The 23,186-nt window shown below is 41.8% G+C and overlaps 1 protein-coding gene across 6 annotated transcripts; it reads left to right on the top strand.

Annotated features, from left to right (window-relative positions):
- Positions 1–269: 269 nt before the first annotated feature.
- Positions 270–20,252, top strand: ktn1 (kinectin 1). Of its 6 annotated transcripts, none has more exons than XM_040136935.1 (36): positions 270–439; positions 5,254–5,960; positions 6,234–6,392; positions 6,543–6,656; positions 6,741–6,871; positions 7,014–7,118; positions 7,255–7,395; positions 7,479–7,585; positions 7,844–7,988; positions 8,776–8,872; positions 8,971–9,155; positions 9,415–9,504; positions 9,602–9,639; positions 9,828–9,918; positions 10,228–10,296; positions 10,408–10,445; positions 10,551–10,641; positions 10,784–10,852; positions 10,951–10,988; positions 11,973–12,063; positions 12,195–12,280; positions 12,364–12,460; positions 12,755–12,795; positions 12,917–13,007; positions 13,847–13,933; positions 15,590–15,679; positions 15,799–15,885; positions 15,976–16,065; positions 16,156–16,248; positions 16,370–16,438; positions 16,583–16,666; positions 17,166–17,249; positions 18,393–18,476; positions 18,572–18,667; positions 18,780–18,890; positions 19,020–20,251. In XM_040136935.1, exons 2-36 carry the CDS (start codon positions 5,255–5,257, stop codon positions 19,047–19,049), a joined length of 3,825 nt encoding a protein of 1,274 aa, XP_039992869.1. In that variant the 5' UTR covers positions 270–439; position 5,254; the 3' UTR covers positions 19,050–20,251. The 6 variants fall into 6 exon arrangements, with proteins under 6 accessions (XP_039992869.1, XP_039992872.1, XP_039992870.1 ...); XM_040136934.1 differs by having other exon boundaries at positions 271–439; positions 6,540–6,656; positions 12,758–12,795; XM_040136932.1 differs by having other exon boundaries at positions 271–439; positions 6,540–6,656.
- Positions 20,253–23,186: the final 2,934 nt, after the last annotated feature.

Genomic DNA, 23,186 nt, shown 5'->3' with positions numbered 1-23,186 from the left:
GGCGATTTAAAAAAAAAACGAATGAGAAGTGCGGTTAGGTCATTAAACACCACAGATATCTTGGAAATCCCCATAGAAATATTACATTTTTCTTACTCCTGTCAATACGGACTTTGGGGAAGTGCAAAGGCCACGCCCCTGATTGCTTTTGTCCGTCGCAAGATTTTTGAACCAAGGATGTCTCGAAAAGGCGGGGGTATCCTTAGTTGTGTCTTACATAAATACGGCTCTGTTCGGTGTGCCTCGAGTCTCAAAACGAGCGTTCCCTAGCAGCCTGACTATGACCCGCCCCCGCGAACCAGAAACAGTAGATAGTCTGACGGATAACGCAGAAGAAAGCCAGGCTGGAGCTGTCCTGGGAAGTCAGGAGTCTGCTGGAGTCAACGCAGAACAACGCCATTTCAACACTAGCTAAGGGAACAGCAAACTGAAGCTACAGGTATCCTGCGAAAAGCTGTTTTCACCAACGTTATGTTTTATTTCCTGTCAAAAAGCCGCTCATCCCGGTCTTAGCGTAGCTAAGCTCTTTACCCAGGCCTGGGAACGGCCCTCAGGACTTCAACGGAAGAATGAAACAGCAGACCGGGTCAGGGATTTTAGGAGAGAGGGGGGCTGGGTCACCAGCAAGACGAGGCCCGTTGGGGCAGATGTCAACGCCTCCAGATGGGCTGATAGCTTGTGAAAGAGCAACAAACTTGGGCGTCCCTGTTAACATTTCAGCGGGTCACTTTTATCGCTGAAGACTTCCTCTGTACTAATAACTGGATTGGCCGGCTCACGTTAGTTTGCTAGCGTGTATGTTAGCTAGCTCATTCATAGTGCTGAACAGTAGCCACTCAGAGAAACGAACTTAAGAGGCGACAAACCCTTTTTCCTGTATGAATTTAACTACTATTGCAACTACTTGTAGCCATGACCACGCCATTGTTGAGCCCACACTGTTAAACATTTTTTTTGCTAGTCATGTCGGTGAAGCGAGCTTCCCGTCGACATGTGTGTCTCTTCTTTCGCTTTCGTGGTTAATTAGATCATAACGTGACTAAGGAGCTAGCTGGGCTAAGTTAGCTAGGAAGATTAGATCACCTCTGCATTTTGTGTGATTACAGGCTGTATGCACAGGCAGCTTTTTCTGGCTGTAAGAACAGCTGCCACTACGCATCTCGGTTCAGTAGTACGTCCAAGGCCGACGATTAGACATGACCTAACATGCTGGGACATTTAGTACTCAACCTTAGTAAAGTTCCCTCGTTGAATGTTGACGTGATTTGCTGGACATTACCCTCACCTCAAACACACGTCGAGATGTTATTTCGTATTTCTGTTACTTAAGATGAGGTGGGGACTAATGATATGACTGTATAATTGTCACACTGTGTCCCTATGACTTGCAGATCTATCAAGTTCGGTTTGTTGAACTGACTTTAATGCTAATTGAAATCTGAAGGAAAGTACCTTTCTGGAGATCCTTGGAAATCCTTCAAAGACACATTGGCCCCATTTTTAGAGACTTTGGCTTAGGGTACATGAAGGTATTCCTGAGCTTCTCTTTCTTGTGGCATGGTGTCAGTTCTGTCTTGATGGCATTGACCCTTTCCTTGAGGCCTATCTGTAGATAAGCTCTTATGTAGGGTGTTTTTTGTTCTACTTTCTCAAGTTTCCTTATCACAGTCTCACCAGGAGGAGCAGAGCATTTCAGACTACTAATACCTATTTGTTAATGTTTTTCAACCACAACCAGATGCTAATGCCGTACTGTTTATTTTGCTCCTTTCTATTTCATTTATAACCTGAATAGTGATAAACGTGTATCAGTTTGTTATCCTTACAGTTTTCCTAATCAGACACAGCCATCTTCCAGTTGTCCTACCTATCACTCTAAACTAGCTTATTTTTAATTGCCTGCAATCACCAAAACCTTTGGATAAAAGGTGCTGCCAATTAGAAAGTAAAAGTTGTTCCATAATCTGAAAGTGTTTCCAGTATAAAAGGGGATAGAGTGACTGCCAGTGTAGCTTTTTATATTTTTAATTTTTCTTGATTTTGGTGTTGAATTGTGCTTAAAATTAATTTGTTACAGAGGTACTGTAACAAACTGCGGGATAGGTGACCCTTGCACGTTCCGAAGTTATACATTCAATTATAAACAGATGTTATTATGTGATATGAAAGTCTGTATGATACTAACATTTTTTGGGTAAAATGTAGAGTTTTAAGTGTAGAGTGCTGCATGGCCTGGTTTTCAAGTAATGTCTGTGCTGCTTTTTGGGCCTGATAATTATCAGGAGTTCCCTCTGTGTCCATGCCTGCCAAATCAGGAGGCTTGGCCGGCCAAGTGGCTAGATTCCGGGGAGCCAACAGCCCGAGAGGGCTTTGTCCTCCGAGCTCATTTTGATGCTGTGACAAGGCTCAGGCTGCACAAGGAAACTCACGCACCTTCCACACGGAGTCCTGGGACTGAAAGAAAGCAAGGAGGCTTCAAATTTTTACACTTCTTACTCCACCCACACTTTATATGCCAAGAGGCAGTGTTGCTTTAAGAGTTATTTCACAGCTTCATTAGGTCTGACATGGGAGTTCCCTGGAACATGAAGTGAACGTAAAATGGAAAAAAGAATTTACTGATTTGGTAGCCAAAGAAGGTTAGCAATTATAACTTGTTACCTTCTTTATTCATGGTGTGTATGTAGTACATGCTGTACTATAGGTTATTTAATGTCTTTCTTTCTATTTTCTAAAACTTGTAAAGTAGCCTAGTTACTTTATGTGCAGACAATCAAGGAAACTGAAAGCCCTTTTTTTGGCTTTTGCTGCTTTTTAGCCTTAGTGTGCTGTTTCTGTACTGGCATTAGGCTATTCAATATGAATGACACATCTTCTAATGAGTTCACAGATTGGAAGACTCTTTCAGCAGCCAAGCAGATAATAAAAAGACTCAAGTAAAGGCTAATGTTTTCAATCCTTGGTATGGGTTTTTCACTCCGTGCTGAGTTTGCACCATGCTCTTGAAACTAACAGCTAGTTCTCTGCTCACAATTAACACATTTTTTTAAAGTTTGCCCCCAGCTGTAGACTGTTGAGTGCAGAGGAATGGATACAAACACCCCACAATAATAGGTGTTGAATCTATCAGGCAAATATTCACAATCAGCTAGATCAGCCGGAGTGTCAGAGTCAAAGCTCTTCAAAAAATGTAATTTAATGAAAACTTGAATGAATGGTTTAAAATACATTATATAAAAAGGAACTTTTTAGTTTATGCTCTAAGGAAAAGCTTGGTGCTTGAAAGGTAGAATGTTTGAATATAAGATCATTCAGTATTTAACATAATAACCAGCCTGGTTAAAAAAAAAAAAAATTGTATTTATTTATTTTTTTTTTGTGTGTGTGTTGTGGAAGATGTAATGAGAAGTTTTTGAGATGAGAGTGAAACAGAGTCAACATGATACTATAGCCTAAGCCTGTCAGTCCTCAGGAAGCCCTGCAGTGGAAAGTTATTCTTAAATGTATTATCATGGGTAATCTCCTTAATCCAAATGACTAAAGAGGTCTGCTCTACGACGGTGACTCCTACACTATATTACTGGGACAGATCTTCGGTATAGGATGGGAATGTGCTGCACTTCAGGTCACTCACTGTCAGTGCCACTTTGTATTGTTGACAACACAATGCTGCTGTCGTCACCCTGGGCTTAATTTGTCCCCGTTTTCAAAATACAGTGGTTTTATTTTTGTAATAAGTGTGTAAGTTTGCACAAGGCATCACTGTGTGTTAGATTGTCGGACATACCCCCCAGGTACACTATTATTGATTTTGCCTCTTCAAAAATTGCTCAGTGCTTGTCATGTCAAACATGGCATCTAAGGTCTAATCGGGTTGATTAAACAGAGAAAAAATATTTAATCAAATTAGACAGAAATAAATAAGAAAAAAAGAGGGAATATGCAGGGAGCTTGTAGAGTTTTTCCATAGAAATTTGATACATACAAGAACATTTCTTTGACTGATCAGATTGCTTAGCTGAGAAACGTACATAAGTGATTATACATATAAAATACATAGGCTACTGTTGCTATGATAAATAAGTCAACCTCATCTTAAAAGCCATCATGCATTAATTTCTTCAGTATTGTTTACACCAAGAAAAGGCAAATCATTAGAGACTACTAATGCTTACAGTTTGTTTGGTTATATAGTGGCTTCTAGTGAGCTAAAAGATGTGTTGTGTCTTTAATAATTATTTCTTTATCTGCAGTGGTTCTACCCCAGTTCATTCTTACTCTGTACCCTTGAGGAGAAAAAGCATATTTCCTAAGAATATCTTTGGCAGATGCTAAACTGATGAAATCTCAGGACCTCTTGACTCTATAAACTTTGCTTGCAGTGGAAGAACCACCTCTTCTCCCTTAGCTTGAAGCAGGCAGGGGCCAAACTGCAGCTGCAGCAGACCTCAACCAATGACATTTGCGCATGGGTGTATTTTTGCCTATTGCAAATTCATCCTGATATAAGTTTAGAATAACACCAAGTTGTCTGTTTGGGGGCTGAAGGAGGGAAATAACTAAATGAGGCAGTGAACCGTCATCTTAGCCTAGTTGTCCCTCTGATGTTCTTGACCTATTTTGTGCCCTTTTAAGCCAATGTGAGTGAAGTAGATGGCTTTTATTATCCTGTTCTTTGTCTGGCTCTTAAAAGCCATGTTTCTACTAGATGCATCTCTCTGTGAACTTGTATATAGGTATAGACGAAGGTAAGCTTTGTAGCTGGGGTAGTGTTGTCTAATTGGATCATCACTAAAAGAGTACTATTTATGTACATTATTACAAATGTACCCCCTCCCCCCCAAAAAAATTTAAAAAAATCTCATACTTTTCACACATCACAGACTAGTCCTCATTGCTAGTAGCAGTGGTTGACCTGCAAATAATATTATCTCGGGAGCCCATGTAGGTGCAATAGGATTTCTTTTGGATGGGTATGAGCAGCAAGCTGAAATCACAGATTCATTTACATCACAACTTTGAGCTCTTACGTTCTTGAGATCTCTTGATTTCAGTAGCCTTTTCCCAGTAGCTTTGCTGGTAGAAATCTGTTACCATAATGTCACACAGACACAGTATACGTAAATTATTGGCAGATGAATATCGTGATGTGGAATGGGGCTGGTCTGCTTTATAACTGTTGGTGTTGACTGTGTGCTAAGTGGCCTAAACAAAATATTATTATTTTTTTCCTGTCTTTCTCCTTTTATTCAGAATGGCAGTGGACATCTATGACTCTCAGTACCTTCTTATCCTGGCCCCTTCCCTGGTCATCACCCTCATGTTCCTCTTCTTCTGGCTCTTCATGAAGGAAACCTCCTATGATGAGGTGCTGGCCAGGCAGAAACGTGACCTCAAGCTACCACCATCCAAGCCAGATATCCGTAAGAAGAATGAAAAGAAGAAGAACAAGAAGAAGGAGAGTGCCAGCGGGGGAGGCGGTGGAGGTGGCGGAGGCGGAGGAGAGTCGGAAGAGGATCTGCGGGACTTTGATATGGTTGATGGTACCAACAGTTCCACACTGGAGGTAGAGGAGGAACCTGCACCTGTGGCTACGCCAGATCCGGCTCCACTAACACCTATTCCTTATGTGCCTCTTCCGGTGTCAACCGAGGCTCCTGCCGGTCTGAGGGAGAGAAAGAAGAAGGAGAAAAAGGCTGCCCGGGCTGCCGCTGCCGCTGCTGCTGCTGCTGCAGCTACAGTTCCCCCCTCTGAGGAACCAGAAGTGAACGGCTCCAAGCCAGTCAGCCATAAGGTAGAGCCACCTCTGGTCTTGAGCAAACAGTCCAGCCCAGCCTCTCCCCAACTTGAGGTTCAGGTTCAGGTACAGGTCCAAGCTGCTCAGGCTCCTGTTCAGGCTCAGACACCTCCCCAGAACTCTGGGAAGAGGAAGGAGAAGAAAAAACAAAAAGCAGAGCCTGGTGAGTAGCCAAGGGTAAAGTTTAAAGATGGTGTGTTGCTGTGTTACTTTGGAAACGTGGAAATTGCTAACTACCTGTTTCTTTCAATAAACACTTTAATCAAGTTACAGTGAGTTTTGCTAGAAAAATGTGAGGTGCAAAATTAGCCGTAGTAGCTGCATCATCCAGTTTATAGGTTTAGCCAATAGCTTTTATGATGACTGAATATCATCTTTTTATCAGTCTCAAGGCAGACTGGCTGACACTGACAGTGTTCTCCCCTTGCTTGTCCAGTGGATGACCAACAGCCAGAGGTTAAAGCAGAGCAGGCTCCAGCACCAGTCAAGAAGGAGGTTCCCATTGTGGCTGAAACCAAAGTTCTGGACGGTGCAACCCCAAGTGTTACCGCCAGCAAGAAGAAGAACTCTGCCAAGAAACAAAAGACAGAGCCAGGTAATGATGATACAGTGGTCCCATATGCTAAATTATGTCTCAATTTCTTATATCTTAGATATCAGGACATTTACTCAAACTGAATCCTGAACTTGTCACTCTGTAATTATCCGTTTTTTCTTTTTTTTTTTTTTCCCTAAAATCCAGTAGATGAAGTCCATGTTCTGGCTGAATCTGCAACTTCTGTCAACCACCAGGCAGCCCATAACGACGATGTACCATCCAAAGGGTCTGGCAAGAAACATAAGAATGAGACTGACAAAGGTAAGCTGTTTGCTGTCTCATATCTACTGTCCAGCCAAATAAAAATCTGCTTAACTCCATCACCTATCTTGTATGTTTTAACAGAGAACACAGAGGTGAAGCTGAAGGAGCTGCTGTCAGGTCTGTCCAGTCTGGCTCTCTCGGAAGCCGAGGTTGTCAGTGTGATGGCCCTCCTCCAAGAGAAGAGTCCTAATGCCATGGATGCCTGGCACAAAGTGAGAGATTAATAAGTGATAAATTTGAATTAGGTGCTTGTGACAAGTGATATTTCACACTATCTGCATTTGGCATGAGACCTGGTATTTGTAGTTGGATGTACAATGCCTGCTTTTTTAATTCTATGTGTCTCTCCACCAGTCTGCAGCCAGGCCTGATCCAGCTGCCCAGGAACGAGAGCGACTCCTGACAACTCTTCAGGAGGAGGCCTCCATTGCCAAGGACAAAGTGAAACAGCTCAGCCAGGTCTAGATTCCCATGTTCTACCTAATGACGTAAACAATATGATTAATGATTTATTTCCAGTTTCTTCTTCAAACCACAGGAATCATTCCTTTGCTTACAGCAAAGTGCTTACATGACTTATTGCGTTGTGCTGCAGGAGCTTCAGGTGGAGAAGCAAAAGACAGGACGGGTGGAAGCCATGATGAGGGAGCAACGTGCCGCCATGGAGAAAGAACTGGGGAGCATGCAGGCCAAGGCGCAGGGCAGCTACCAGGAGCTCCAGACCATGCAGATGAAGGTGAGGGCTTTGATTTCCTGTATAAGTACTGAATGAATCCTCTCAAGACTGCATAGAGACTGAAGCTTATTTTTTATGTGTAGTTCCAGCAGGTGAGGGAGCAGCTCGAAAGCCAGATCACTCGTCTGCAGCAGGAGAATGGCATCCTGAGGGACGCAGTCAGCTCTGCCACCAACCAGATGGAGAGCAAGTCAGTGCTACACTACAGTAGATAAGAATCTACTGGTCACACTCAGTGATCCAACTTCTATTAGAATCTCAGCTCATTGTCTTTGCATTTTAGCTCAGACTTCCTATCGTAACATATATCCATCTGCATGCACAGGTACACAATGTGAAATGCCCTGTTCAGACAGTTTGTAATTTAATTCATCAACATCTTCTCCCCATAAAGCTCCATCAACCATTTTCAAAACACTCATTTGTACTTGTGTGTGTTTCTTGATAGGAATTCAGCAGACCTGAACAAGCTACGTTCTGAGTACGCCAGTCTGATGAAAGAGCTGGCAGACAACAACAGCAAGCTGCAGCAGGAGGAGCACCAGAGGAAGTCACTGGAGGTCAGCTACAAGCAGAATGTGTCCCAGCTGGAGGTACGCTAATCCAGATGCACAATGTGTTTATTTAGCCTCTGCTTCAGTTTCCCAAGCCAAGACAAAAACAAACTGAGCTGTACAAAACCTAGGCATATCACACAGCTTTGAAATCTGGTTAGTGGGTGTGGCAGCGTTGCCAAGGAAATGAGAGGAGGTTATAGTGGAAGTCCTGGGGAGGGTTGTGGGAAAGAGAACCAATGCTGGGAGAATTGTGTTGGCCTTCGACGCTGGAATGTTTGAGGCTTTGTGCTGTGTACAAACAACACTTTCCTGCTAGACACCCTGACTAGTCTGTCCTGTCTTTTCATTGACCACAATCAAAAATGGAAATCTAAATTGCTGGCTCAACACAGACGAGTCCCATCAAAGAACATGAGAGAGATGCTGAGAGTTGAGAGTTGAGCTGTCTTTGAAAAAATCAGTGAAACAAAGTCCACAAGATCTTTTGCAATTTAGACTTACCATTAATTTAGTAAGACAGACAGAGCTCTGTTTGAATTCTCGAGGAAAAAATGACAAGAAATTCATAGGCTTGTTGAAATTCTGGAGGCTTTTATACAAATCAAGCTCCGTCTTTGACCTCACAGTACTGGTATTGACAGTGAAAGGGAAGAAGATTGAAGCATGTAATTTGTCCAGTCTGGGTCTAATGCTACCAGGCTTAGGGTTTAAATTCCCTTTTAAACCACCTGTGCTAATATTTTATGAGCACTTGTGAGCAAATGTAATGTGTGGGAGAAAAGTGTTTCTTAAATTCTATATATTGTATCGCTCGACCCCGAAGGCCCAACTGCAGGATGCTAAGCGACGCTGGGAAGACCTACAGAACTTCCTCCACAATGTCAACGCTGAAAGAGAGAAGCTACAGGCCTCCAAGCAAGGTGATAAAACACAAGATCACACTAAAATGAATTCTAACAAAATTATGTATTAGGTCAGGTTTCATACAGCACCTTAATGTCTGTGTGTGTGGGTGCAGAGCTCCACAGCCAGCTACTGGCGGTCGAGACAGAGATGAACAACAAGAACAAGGAGATCCAGACCCTACACAGCAGCCTGACCGAAGCCATGGTCTCCAAGGAGCGGTTGGAGCAGAGAGTGATGGAGCTTATGGAGATGTCCCAACACAGTTTGCCTGACGACTCACTTAAGGCCCAGGTTCAGGTGAGTCACCACATCGCATACTCAAAATCATCATCAAAATTTCCATTACCAGTCCATTTTATTGTATTGGATCAGATTATCTGGAATTTTTATCAAGTGTTGCGGGATTGACATTGACATTGTGTTATACTGATGGATTCTTACAATGCATTTTAGTACTCTGAAGTGTTGATTCCATATTGGGATGCAGAGTGAATTTCTCTCTGAAGCAGAGCAACACTCACTTCATTTTGTCACTAACATAGTCTGTTTTTAACAGGAACTTATGAATGAAAACAAAGGTTTTCAGGTCCAGAACGAGACTCTGCAAGTCCAGAATGAAAGCCTGCAAGCCCAGATCTCTTCACAGGTATATGGGTCAACCTCATTTATCTATGTTCAGTCAGAATAAGATGACCATACGCATATCTGTGTGTAAGCTAATGAGAAATCTTTTTCTCCTTAAGGCAACCCATGTCTCTCACATTGAGGAGCTACAGAAACTGTAAGAAAAACGTGTGCCCTTGTCAGATACAGTGACTGTATTTATTGCATTGTGCTATTATTATTATTATTATTATTATTATTATTATTATTATTATTATTGTTATTGTTGTTGTTTTATTTATTTATTTATTTATTTATTTATTTATTTCTCATGTGTTCTCCCAACTCTTCCCCTGCTCTGTCCAGATTGGCTGAAAAGGAGTTGCAGAGGAAAAGTTTGGAGGATTCTCTAAATGCTGAAAGGAGCAGCGGGGCCAGTAGAGAAACTAACATGCAGGTATAGTCCCAAGAGTGCTTCATCTACAGCTTATGCAGACATTGCATTGGTTCATTAGTCAGCAGGAATTTGGTAAACGTGTTCTAGGCCTCTCAATGTGCTGAGCAGGAATATGGATTTTAAACCATGTACACTGTTTCCAGAAAGAGGGCATTTCGGTGTAATTGATTTCATGGTTTTATAAACTTAAGACAGAAATATGAGTGCTGTGTCATTGTTTAAGCTATTGCACAATCTGTCAGATCCTGTATAGTCTTGGCACAATAAATGTTGACTGTCCTTCCTGCCTCTGGCGTCTCCCCTTTGCAGGCCTTGCACAATGAGAACATGTCACTGAAGGCAGAGGTTCAGAATCTGCAGGCACAGATTTCTGATCAGGTTAGTTGTGTATCTTGACTTTTTATTTTTTTTATTTTTATTTGTATGTATGTATGTATGTGTATATATATATATGTCCCTCAACCTCTCTATTTGACTCTCCCCATACAGACCGCCTCCCAGCTGGCTTTGGACCAGTACCAGAAGAGGTGTGTGTGAAAGCAACATATTTTGAATACACTAGCTGGTTAGGCTTGTTACTCCATGTCCCTTAAATAAATAATGACCTTTGTAAAACATTGCTTCCTGCCTAGTGTCCGGGAGAAGGAGGAGAACATGAAAACTGTAGAGGGCCTGCTGGAGAAGGGGCTAATTGAAGTGGCCAACAAGGAGGAAGAGCTTAAGGTATCTTGTTTTCTCTGGGCTGAAAAGGGAAAGCCAATGGTAACAAATCCTGAAAACATGCTGCCCACAAACGTACCCGCATTTCCCTTCCTGACTTGTAATCACAAAACCTAATGGGCAGTCATTTATTTCCCCAAACTAGGCTGTAAGAGAAGAGAACGGGGCACTAAAACAAGAAATAGAGGGACTTAAAAGAAAGACAGCTGAACAAGTGAGTTGTTATAAAATCTGTATTAAAATGGATTTCCTGTGTTTTTGTACTTTATTCTGTATTCATTTGTTTTACATTTCCTTTTCCCCTAATCACAGGCATCATCAGAGTCAATAGTGGAGGAACTCCAGACCAAGTAAGATCAATCAAGTTGGTTTGAGTATTTAGGGTTCATGATCAGCATTTCCCAGAGAGAGAGAGAGAGAGAGATATATATAGATATAGATATAGATAGATAGATATAGATATATAAAAAATTGCCAAGTACTTTGTGACTAATAACTGAACAATATATACAGCTCCATTTCCTAATGTTGAGGGTTGTTGATTGAAGGTTGTGTGTTTGGTCAGTGAGCACAGTCCTGGAACATGCACGCAGCATGCTCTCCTGCGCACACAGAGAGGGCCGGTAAAGACAGACAAGGACGTTAAAAGCTTTATGGATTTGTTTGACGGTCCAGTGGCCCTCCAATGCAGCAGGATTTCTCCCAGTGTTCGCAATGGCCAGTCCAACTATGAAAGACTGGTCTATTGTCACCGTGTTTGTGAAAGAGAGAGAGAGAGCGGGGCAAGCGAATCAGTGTGCTGCACACAGCTCTACAATGAAATAAGATTTGACCCATTTGAAATAGTAAAAGACAGAAAATCAATATGTGGCGGTCATATTGATATTGTGGGGGGCCACCATAAATAAATCAGTGTATGGGAAACGCTGATGATAATGTTAGTAGTAAGAAGTTTTATGTTCACCCACCTCTGTCCACAACACACAAAGACACACACACGGATCAAAATGTCTACATTTAGTTTCAGTAACTCTAATCATTCAGTGGCGGCATCTTTGCCAGCCAGCTGAGATGAAAAGGAGCTGAGTCATAAAAAAATGTTTTGAAACCAAAGGTTAGTACTTACTGTAATGTGTGCATTTCAAAACTAATTCCTCCTGGCACTCCAGGACACTCCCTAGACACACTCATGATAGTAATTCTTTTAACATCAGATTTCTGCTGGAAACAATAGCTGCGTATTGTTAAATGTGCTATATATGTAAATATAAGCAGATTCTTTGTGACTTTAAACAGCTCTGCATGATGAACCCTTGTCTCATTGTGCTTTGTAGGATCCAAGAGAAAGACGTGAAGCTAAAATCAATGGAGGAGAGTCTACAGGCAGCACAAGACATCAGCTCTGCCAGAGAGAAGGCAGTTGAGGTGTGGGCTTTTCTGTATCAATGAAATACCTGGTTTGCGCATTTCAGGAGACCACAAATACTGTTGTTTGTGTCGTTCGTTTTGTTTGGCCCTAGTTTGAACTCTTGTCTGAAGCAGTATTTGTCTCGCAGTCTCTGGAGCAGCAGTTGGTTGCCCTGCAGGCAGACATGGAGCAGCTGACCAGTTCTGGTACCCACATCCAAGAACTCCAGGCTCAGTGAGTTAACCCAACGGATCACCTTGCAGTCCTCCAGCGTTGCCCTTAAAAATCGGACTAATGATGAACAATCTGACCCACAGGCTAGCGGCAAAGGACCAGGAGATGCAGTTGCTTCAGGCTGAGCTGGAGGCACGCACTAAGGAGATGAGTGAGAAGGTGGAGCAGTTACACCAACAGGTGAGGAAGGGTTTCAAAAAAATGTCACCACAAAGTGCAAGAGTGACACATTTTATGGTTTAAAGATCAGGAAGATTTGCCCAGCTATGAAAGATTTTTACCGAGTAAGGATAAAAGAACAAATTTATTTGGAGGACAGGGGCTCTTTTGATTAAGAATTTGATTTCACAGATAGAACTGTTTATGTTTGAATCGTCCTTAAATTTTGACCTTTCTCTCTTTGAGATTAAATTCTCATTCATTCCTAGATTTAATTTTTTTTTTTTTTTTTTTTTTCACCCCCTTCTCAATTAGCAGTCACACACAGCAGTGCCAAGCCCAGAGCTTCTTACAGCGTGAGTAATGTGGCACGCCATATCATAACATAATATTTTTTACACTAATATTTTCATGTTAAAGACCTTTGTTAACTACACAATTATGTTCATAACAAGTCGTTATGTTGTCCTCTTTCAGGTTGTCAGAGAAGGAGAAGCAGGTCTCAGATCTGCAGGGTGAGCTGGCTGAGCTGAGGGACTCCTTGGAGCTTCATAGGAAGAAGAACAACGTAGGTTTCCTACAGTGATGACCTGAACTATATAATATCAGTGGCTGCTGTGATCTAGCCCTGTGAGACATCATCTCCCCCAACTTGTGTGGTACCTCAAAACACCCCCTTCACGCTGGAGTTGTACACTACATACATCTATACTCCCTGTTGTCCACTGCCAGTTAGGGTCACTTGTTTCGCTTTTTGTTCTTTTTAAACAGATGTTTTAAAACCAATTAGAAAGATTTCTTTAGCTAAGGTTGTGTTTGAAGCATGATTTTACACATCAGTACAGATGCCCATTTTGATTTGGATTGCTTAAGATGAGCGTTGCATAACAGGGCATCCAGCCTACTCTTGTTATGTTTGCCGTTGGCCGTGACTGTTTCAGCAAGCTTGTCTGTGCTTGTGGGTGATTCAGAGCATTAGAAACTCGCCTTTTATTTTTAAGAGAGGCATATTTGATTTGAAAAGCATATTTATGTGGACTTTGCTTTTTCATTTTTGTATCTGATATATGTCTCTAGACAGCATTACCTTTATTTGAATAGAAATTACTCACAGAACATTGTTACTATTCATATCTTGCGTACTGTGCATGTTGATTTTTTTTTTTTTTCTTTTCTTTTCTTTTCTTTTCTTTTCTTACCCACACGAGGTGTGAGACTGGGACTCTCGAGGCAATTTGTTTGTACTTATTTTTAGCAGTTGGAGTATGGGTGAAAAGTTGAGTGTAGTCATTTTAAATTGCGTTCAGTTTTTTCTGTTACTGTACCAGTCTCTATATGAGGGTCACTGAATGCATTTTCCCTGAGGCTGAACTGAAAGTAGTATCTCTCTGGAACTGACCAAAACAGGAGCTTCGGGAGAAAAACTGGAGTGCAATGGAAGCTCTGTCAGCCACCGAGTCCATGCTTCAAGGAAAACTCAGCAAAGCTGTCAAGGTTCGACACCCCACCTCAGTCTGCTTCACTCTAGTTAAAATCTGATGCATCCCCCCCTTAAAAAAAAAAAAAAATGCTGGGTTTTTTTTTTGTTGTTGTTTTTGTTTTTCCATAATTGACCCAGTGAGATTTATTTTCCACCATCATCCATAACAAAGCTGCATACTCATTTACCTCACTCTTGCCCCTCGCCTTTTGTTTTTTGGCCTCAAGTTTTCAATTGGCTGTGTGCTGAGCTGTTTAACTATGCTACTCCCCTTGGGAATCTCAGACTTGATTAACTTAACAACCATTGGGTTTTTTTTGTTTTGTTTTTGTTTTTGTTTCTTTTTTTGTTTTTGTTTTAGGCGATATATATTTTTGCTTTTAGCTCTGAAATGTAAAGGCTTTCTCATTGCCCAAAGCTCAGGCTGATGCTTGGAAATGAGTGTGCAGTGACCTAGAAATGATTTCACTAGATATCATTAGATTGAGATTCATGGTAATCATTTTTGCAGCTTCATGTCTCTTGTCATTTGACTCATTTCTAGCATGTTTTCCCCATTCTGCTTTGTGGAATCCATACTGTCAGTATCACCAGTTAATCAGTCAATGAAAATCTGTTAAATTCACTTCGATTTTAATGCAGTTTCTTTTTTTCTTTTTAAAAAAAAAAGGATGTATGATCATTCAAAACTTTTAATGGATATGCAACAGTGTCTTTGTTTCTCAATGCTCTGTATTCACAAGTGAAACATCTTTTTTTCCAGGTTTAACTAAATGTAAAACAAAATCTACAGTATATATTTCATGTACTTGCAGGTCTTTTCATGTAGACATAGAGTGGGCTGCCAGATAGCTGTTCTATTAACAGTTGCAGTGACGTGTCTATATTTTTGCCGTCCTCCCCCAACATTAGGGAAGGGTACATGCCGAACCATCAGCACAGCAGCTGCGCTCCTGCCATCTGAGTACAGTAGAAAGCTCCTTCTCAGAGATGAGCCGGGGAGTTCCTTGGCAGCTGTTGTGTACTGTCAGTGCATGCCGGTTGGTTGTGTTCATCTCCGCAATCGTCTCAGAGCTGCCTTGCGACACAGTGTGTTAATGTGAATAGTGGTTAGAGTGCCTGCTGGGTAGCGCCTGGCATATGTTCTCCCCTCAGGCCTCAGTGTGACAGTGCATGATCCTGACCTATTGTGGGAGGACTGATAGCTACCTTTTTATTCATTGAAGGGTCTCAAGGTACTTTGTATAGTTTTAATGAAAAGCAGATTGATTTACTTATGCTTAGAGGCGAATTGCAGTATGTGATGTGCTCTGAATCTGAGGTTGCAGACACTTGGTGTAGGTGTGGCCTATTGAAAGATGCTGATGTTTACTCAGGCTAATTGGTTGTGGGAGTGAGACAGCATTTATCCTAGTGCCCTACAGTTATGATTAAAAATGCTAAATTAATCATTCCTGTGACATTGATTGGAGCAGCCTGGTGGATGAATTGATGATGACAGGATTTAGATTTGAATGAGGAAGAAGGAAAGGTTGTGGTCATATCTGCTCACATGACCACTGGACCTTGTCTTCGAAGTGACCAAATTATTTGAACAGTCGGTGCTCAATCTTTCCATCTTTTTTTTTTTCCGGTCCTTTTCCATTGTGCCTCCTCCCACCACCTTGTAGGAGAACCAGACAGCACTGGCAATGTCTCAGGCAGAGTGTCGAGATGTTTTGCACAGACTTCTGCCCTGTGTGCCTCTGCCCACTGAACAGGTATGGATAGGATTGGATTTTTACCTCCAAGCAAATTTTGTTTGAAAACCCTTACACTGTTGCACTTCCCCTCTTGTGTGGTGAAGTTTTTCTCTACTTTTCATTTTTCTTTCTACTAGAACCATCAGGACTGGCTCCACAGATTTGAGAGGGCAGTAGCCGAAAACTCAGCTGCACAGTCCACCCCTGCATCAGGGGACTCTGAGGTAAATAAAGGCGAAAGATAAAGTTGAATGTGATGCGTTGTTTTTTTTTTTTTTAACTGAGGGCATCAACAAACACTTTTCTTTTACTAGGAACTGGCTAAGAAGCTGAAAGAAGCTGAAGAAACCCAAAGGATCCTACAGAAAGACTGTGAGACATATAAGAAGGTTTTGGCAGAGACGGTGAGATGAGGTTTTTGTGTTACAGTACCACTCTGCAACCATAAATGTATCTCTTGCCAAACCAAGCTGTCATTCTGGCTGCATCCACAGGAGGGCATCCTGCAGCGCCTCCAGAGCAGTGTGGAGCAGGAGGAGTCTCGCTGGAGGGTGAAGCTGGAGGTATCGCATGGAGACCTCAGAGAGGTACGTATTCAGGTTTAGCAGGAAACAACTCCTAGGTCGAATACCAGATCACTGAGTTGATATATAATTGCACTGTGTGCTCCTTTTCATTGCATCATTCTTCTCGTTTCTCTTTCATTAGATGAGCCAGAAAGTCACAGCTCTGGAGCAGGAGATTGAGAGACTAACTGATGGAGCGGAGCTGGAAAATGTTCGTCCTCTTGAAACACTCACCTCAAACTTAACGCTCACATTTCTTCTGAGACTTCTTGTACTTCAAACTCAGAACATTCTGCCATTTTAACTTGTGTCTATCTCAGTTGTGTGTATTTCTGCACCTCTTTTTGCTCTGTAGCTGAGAAGAGAAAAGCAGCATTTGGAGTCTGAGTTGGAGAGGGCGGAGCGTGAGAGTGCCACCTATGTGACGGAGGTCAGAGAGGTGAGCAGAAACTGGACTTGTTCACCCTATGTTGCTTGTTATCCTCAGTCATGTCACAGCATTCATCCTCCTGTGGCAAAAGGATGAGCTTCGTTGTGTGTCAATAACACGTTCATACGTGTGTTTCTGTTTTAATGTTTTTGTGACATCCTGTACACTGTTTATATGGGGTATATGAAATTCACACAACACAAACATTAAATATTGTTAATCTAAAGGTACACATGCTTCACATAGTCAGCTCTAGCAATAACTTAGTTACACCACTTACCAGACTAACTTGATTGACAGCTTTTGGTAATCTACAGTCATGCACAACAGGATCCTGTGCTTTATTTATCACTACACGTCTCTGCTGAATATTGAGAGCATTCACTTTTTGTAGATGCCTTATGGCCCGATCAGCTCATATCACTAAGTAGATTGTGTGCTAGTAGTGCTATCCTGGACTGACTCTCGCAGACTCCCATTAAACACATCATCTCAAACTTAATTTCAGCTCAAAGATCTGTTGACTGAATTGCAGACCAGACTTGATGGCTCATATACAGAGGCTATCAGACAGAATGAGGAGCTGAATTTGGTAAGAGTTGCTCACCCTCTAGAGCTAGAGCTCCTTTTAAACCTAACCCTATTGCACTCAGCAGTGGCTCTACACTTAATGCCACAGGACGGGGTTCTCCATCTTCTGCAACTGTGGGTCATCATCCATAACCTCTGTAAACATGGAGTCGTGTGGAGGAGCCTAGAATGTGACTTTGGAAAGTAGCAAAAATTAGAAGTTGTGAATGATGACTCACCTTCACACTCAGTGATACTTACAAGACTAACTCTCCTCTCTCTGCACTGGCACTCCACTTCATCTCACTGCCATCTAACAAATGGCTTACTAGTCAACTTTTGCTCCTTCTGCAGAGGCCAAAAAATCTCCATCCATTTTGTCCATCAGCTCTAGTTTTACTCCACACCTTGAATTGCACACTGTTATTCCCTCTTCAGTCGTCATAGAAACCTTTTTGTCTGTCTGTTTTCTCATTGTCTTTGTCTCATTGTCGTATCTATTTGGCTGCGTTCAGACCCACAGTAGCATTGTCAAAAAATGCAACATCCTCATTTATTTCAGCGAGGGCTCCAACAAGAACAACAACAAAACAAACAAAAAAGAAAACAAGTATAGCTACATATTGCAACAATGCATTGGTCAGTCTGGAACGCAAGTAAGTATGTATTCCTGGTAGGTTGCTTTGTAGGGTGAGTGATGACTTAATCATATTGTTCGTCTTGCAATCATGGAGACACAGGAAAAAATGACTGCAGTGGTGAAAACTTTTCCAGACTTGTAAAATCCTGTTTCAAAGTATCATAAACCGCTGTGCATTGTCACGGCATCTGATAAGCCTCAAAACACAAATGTATTACTCAAACTGGACTTCCTGGATCATGATTCATCTTTTCACCAGCGCCTGTGGAAACATGCCCCTTGCCACCTCTTGCACTCTTTTACAAAGTGCTATATTTGGATTGATCGTGGCCTAAGTAGGACAAGCAAATGCTGTTAAATCTGTGCAAATATTGAGCACTTTAATGTAGACAGTGTTGGTCAGAGGTTTTGAATAAGTGCTCTGTGTGTACATGCAATGACAAATTAAACATGGGATTCACAGGTGTCATTGGGGAGCTTTTATATGCTGTAGAACTGTTGCTTAGTGTCTGTTTTTGATTCCAGCTGAAAACCCAGCTCACTGAGACTCTGTCCAAGCTGGAAGCAGAAGAGAACGAGAGGCAAAAGGTGGCTGGTGATTTGTATAAGGTAATATGGATCATTTATATTTTATTCCATTTCTGATATGGGTCCAACTCCAGGCCACATTGTTAACAAGAGGAACTTTTTGGTCCTTCGCACAGGCCCAGCAGTCTCTTGATCTGATCCAGGGGGAGCTCTCAAAAGTGACGGACAACGCCGATGACCTGATAGAGAATAGTAGTCTGTCATCACAGAGAGTGAGAGTCTGGGGCAGTTTGGGTGTTTTGTAACAGTTGGTGGTTTATGTCTTTGCATGTATAGTTAATAGGTGTTTACATTGAGCTCTGAACCAGTCTCTGTCTCTGACAGGAGGAGATTGACAGAAAGGAGAAGATGACTGCAGGACTGAACCAAACAGTCAGAGAACTGCAGCAGCTGCTACAAGCCGTGAGCTGGCAACTTGCCAAGGGACAAGAAGGGGTAAGGCCTATTACTACGCTGTTCTTACCACCCAATAAAACAACATTATAGTATCAAAGTCCTGTGTTTCCACATGGTAATTGTGAGGTTATTTGTGATTGTACATTGTACATTTGTGATTTCTTCCAGGAGACTGACAAAGATCTGCCCAAAGTATAGTGAGAGGAGGATAGACCCCCACGCAGCCACCCTGACTGCACTTCAGAGACCACCTTTGACCTTTGGTCTCATCACTACCACCATTACACCATACGGTTACACCCAGCCACCTCTTCCCTTCCAACCTCCGTCACCACTTGTACTGTAGGCAGCCTCCAACTATCTCTGGCCAAGGCGCTGGCAAACCACTCCCAAACTCACTGTTGGCCGCAAGGGAGCAGGCAGAGGTTACTGTTAATTCCAAACACTCCAGACACTGTACCAAAACACACACTACTCCACTCCCACCACATTCCTCTTCTTCAGCATCACCGGTTCATTTTTATTCTAAACTTAAAAATGACATCCAGCATAATCCTAAACTGTGTGGCAACCATTCCTGTTTAAAACACCTGTATTTTTCAATGAAATCCTTTTTGAATTCTGCAGTAGTTTTTGTTGTAATTTGTCTCAAGAGGGCAGTGATACAAATTTCCAACTTGACTAAACAAACTTTGGGTTTTCAGTCCTTTTTTCCCCTTAACTTAAAGATATGTATTGTTTAAATGTATCAGTTAGGACCTGCTGAAATACACTATATTGTTGATCTTTTGCCTCCTGATCAGAAAACTATCATAACCTGTGCGTCATTGTACATTCATGAATTCATAGCTCCATGCATACTTTGGCTCAGTATTGGGAGGAGAAGGGAGATCAGTAGGGGTCTCAGCATATCAGATGGGTCACTACGTGACTGTAAATGTGGAGATGCATGGACAAATTGTAGTCAAGTCTGTACTGCAGCTCCAGAGAGAAGGGAGTCTGTGACCCTGGCTGTGGAAGGAGAGGTCCAGGTCAACAGTGTAGAGGATTTTTAAATCCTACTGCAACTACTATAGGATTAAGCGTCCCATATCATCAGTAATCATCACTCGCTATATTATTGCTAAGTTAATTTACACTGAAGATCTTGTTCTTTTTGTAACAGGTGATGTTAATAAAAGGGATGCTCGATAAATCCGCCCAGGGTCCTGTGTTGGTTCTTTTTCTTTTACTGCACTTCTCTCTCACTACCACTGTGGGGCAGCACACAATCTTAGTTAAAATTTCAAACTGATTTATTTCATAGCCTTGAAAAACCTGAATGTGCACAGGGAAATTACAAAGCTTCTACTCATGTAGCTTTTGCTGGCAGGTATATTCTGTTTGGCAAAATATTCATCTGACTTCCCTGTAAACAATAAACATGTTTGTCATGCAGTGGTGTTATTTTAATTAAGTGTTTGTATGCACATAGAGGGGCTGACACTCAGCCTAATTATGGAACATTTGTGGTGTGACCTGATTCCCGTGATGATAACATGCTGCATCATCTCTCAACTCTTTTCAGCTCCTGTATGAGGTTTTACGAAATATATCCCGTCATTAAAATGAGATGTGAAAGGAAGTGAAAACACAGTTGGTAGTTGAAATAGTCCAAAGCTTATTAATGACTAATGAACTGCCTTGCTTGTAATGGAAAACATCTCACTGTTGCGGCCAGTTAACACTGTGAGCGGAAGAGTATGAAGATATATTGTAAGCCCTTAAAGTACATTAGGACATGTACGTGCATCTAAGGGCAAAAATGCACACGTGTTAGAAGTGTGATTTTTTCTTTTCAATGTTTTTAGATTTACCTTTACCATTACCAGCCTGCCATTATATTGAAAGGATAAATACAGGTTTTGTGGCACTTGACCTGACTTGACTTCGTGTATCTGGACAGAAATCTCTTGCGCTCATCTTTTGCATGTTAAAAGGCCTTTAAAACAACAGGACTGTTGTGCCGGTTTGGGGGGGGGGGTGAGGTCAGGGGCACGAGCAACATGGGATCAGCACATTCCTCACATTCTCCCACACTGTCATGCTGCAGTCAGCTGGTTGGAGATCTGGCTTTTACCTTCATGGAAACCTCGCGACAAAACAGACGGCACTGCATCTTTAACATATTCATCATTGGCTGGCTCTCACAGGGATCGCCTTCCACAGCCTTCTACCTCATGTACATAGTCCCTTGTAAAGTGGCGGATTCCTAATATACAGTCATGGGTTTAAATGTGATCCCACTGAATAAAAGTAACAATCTGTTTGCAATACATTTCAAGGTATGATGATCACAAAAACTGACAAATTTATAATGAACATTTTCTACAGTTGTCACTTCTTTCCAATGTAAGCTTCTCAGTTGTTGGAAAAACCAGAACTGTCATCCCATGAGGGTAAATGACGAAACATGTAAAATTGTGGGAGAAACCCAAGATAAATCTGGATGAGGTTACACTTTGTGAGACACTTACGGACAGTCTCATGACTTCCATAGAAAGTCTGATGTGTTAACTCTGACAAAGAGCAGTGAGGAAGTTAACAGGGTGTTTGTCTTTCCTATGTCACCATTGCTCACACTATTAGTCTCAATTGCGCAATTTATCTTGTTGCAGTAGGCCTCTGTTCTGCATGCTTCTTTCCTGGTAACATTTGACTCCTCCTAAACATAGATTTGCACTCACACTAGGCCAGCGCAACTTCAGCAAAGCAGCCCACTCCCTGCATCTGCTCTCCATCAGTGTGGTATGTGCTAGAGTCTTTGATCCCCACACCCCAACCCTTGTGTGTGTGTGTGTGTGTGTGTGTGTGTGTGTGTGTGTGTGTGTGTGTGTGTGTGTGTGTGTGTGTGTGTGTGTGTGTGTGTGTGTGTGTGTGTGTGTGTGTGTGCGCATACAGGAGGGTGAGTCAAAGAGACAGAAAAGACTGTAGTGCTCATTTACACAGACAATGCCCATTCGAAAGCATGAAAGCAAAGAGAAAGTGACACAAAAGAGCAGTAAACGTTCATGATACCCACAGCTATAACGCCGGCCCCTAGGCCTGTAGTTAAAGGCCTAATGCAGCTTGATCCCTGTGCACAACTGCTGAAGAAGCTGAGGAGTTCACTCCTCTGTACTATTAACGGATAAGTATTTGCGGCTATGAACAGACACAACAAATACCATGGATTAATCTGAGTTGTATTGCTTACAATTGGAAAAATATAGCAATGGTGCATCTTATTGGACTGCAGAAATGATGTTGAAGTACATAAGAGTTGCGAGGCATGTACATCCACGGGCCCCAATGACACCCTAGTACCTTTTGTTTATATGTCGGGTGTTATTGCACTTTGAACACCAGTTCAAACCGAAGGCCGTAATTGCAGAAGCAATAGGACCACTGAAGGGGCCTGAAGCAGTGAGGGCAACGCCAGCCATGTAGATTCTTGTGCAGAATCTAGAGAGGCAGTAAAATGGCAATGAGACTGCCAGAGAAAAGTGGAGAAGTGGCACATTTGTCAGAAAGGTGTGAGAACAACTGGACATGGGATATTGACAGTTGAGAGGTTCTTAACATCCTTACATAAGGTGTGGACATTTGGTTACATTAGAAACCAGTGAGTCGTTCTCAGAGGAAGCAATTTCGGTAAGCAGCTAAGCAATTGCTAGGCATTGGTGTTATTATTACATTGATGTGCATCTTCTCACACGGCCATGCAGACACTTGACTAATAAGATATTACAGAAAAAAAATAAGCAGGCTTGCAATCTCCATTATCCAAAAGAAAAGGTGAAAAACAAGAAGCTTGACAAAATGATAAATAATGGTAAAGTGGAAATAAAACTTGCATGTAGATAAATAGTGATGTCATTAGGTTGCATAATCAATCACACGAATTAACCCACTGCAGTAAAGTCAGAATCAAATAAAGCCCTTAAAAGGGCCCAGGGGGACACCAACAAAATAAGCAAATCTGTAAATAAATTCAGTCAGGAAATGTAGCAGAATAATTATTTTCACCTTGTTTCCCACCATTACTTCCCCACCCCCTGTAGGTTCACTTAGGCCTGTGTAACTTTATACAGAGTAGTCATATCTAGTAAAATTAAGTGATTCTTAAAATTCACTTTGCTGAAACACAAGTCCGTCCTGCACGGTATATATGATGAGGATGTTATGACGGAAAAGTGTGTAAAACCTTATTCTTGTTATATATCAAACTGTAAAATTTGAAAACATATCAGGAAAAGTATGATCCCTTTAAGAATTCCCAGATTGTACTCTTTGTTTACATAACACAAGGTGCGA

This window comes from Xiphias gladius, chromosome 10, assembly GCF_016859285.1.
Source record: "Xiphias gladius isolate SHS-SW01 ecotype Sanya breed wild chromosome 10, ASM1685928v1, whole genome shotgun sequence".
Lineage (NCBI taxonomy): Eukaryota > Metazoa > Chordata > Actinopteri > Istiophoriformes > Xiphiidae > Xiphias > Xiphias gladius.
The sequence above is the reverse complement of the archived record's forward strand: the minus strand, read 5'-3'. Positions and strand labels throughout refer to the sequence as shown.

Bases quoted from the DNA above. Each gene is read 5' to 3' on its own strand.
- ktn1 (XM_040136932.1), top strand. From the start codon at position 5,255: ATGGCAGTGGACATCTATGACTCTCAGTACCTTCTTATCCTGGCCCCT. The intron at 18,477-18,571 runs GTAATATGGATC...TCCTTCGCACAG, and splicing joins TGGCTGGTGATTTGTATAAG to GCCCAGCAGTCTCTTGATCT. The intron at 18,891-19,019 runs GTAAGGCCTATT...GATTTCTTCCAG, and splicing joins TTGCCAAGGGACAAGAAGGG to GAGACTGACAAAGATCTGCC.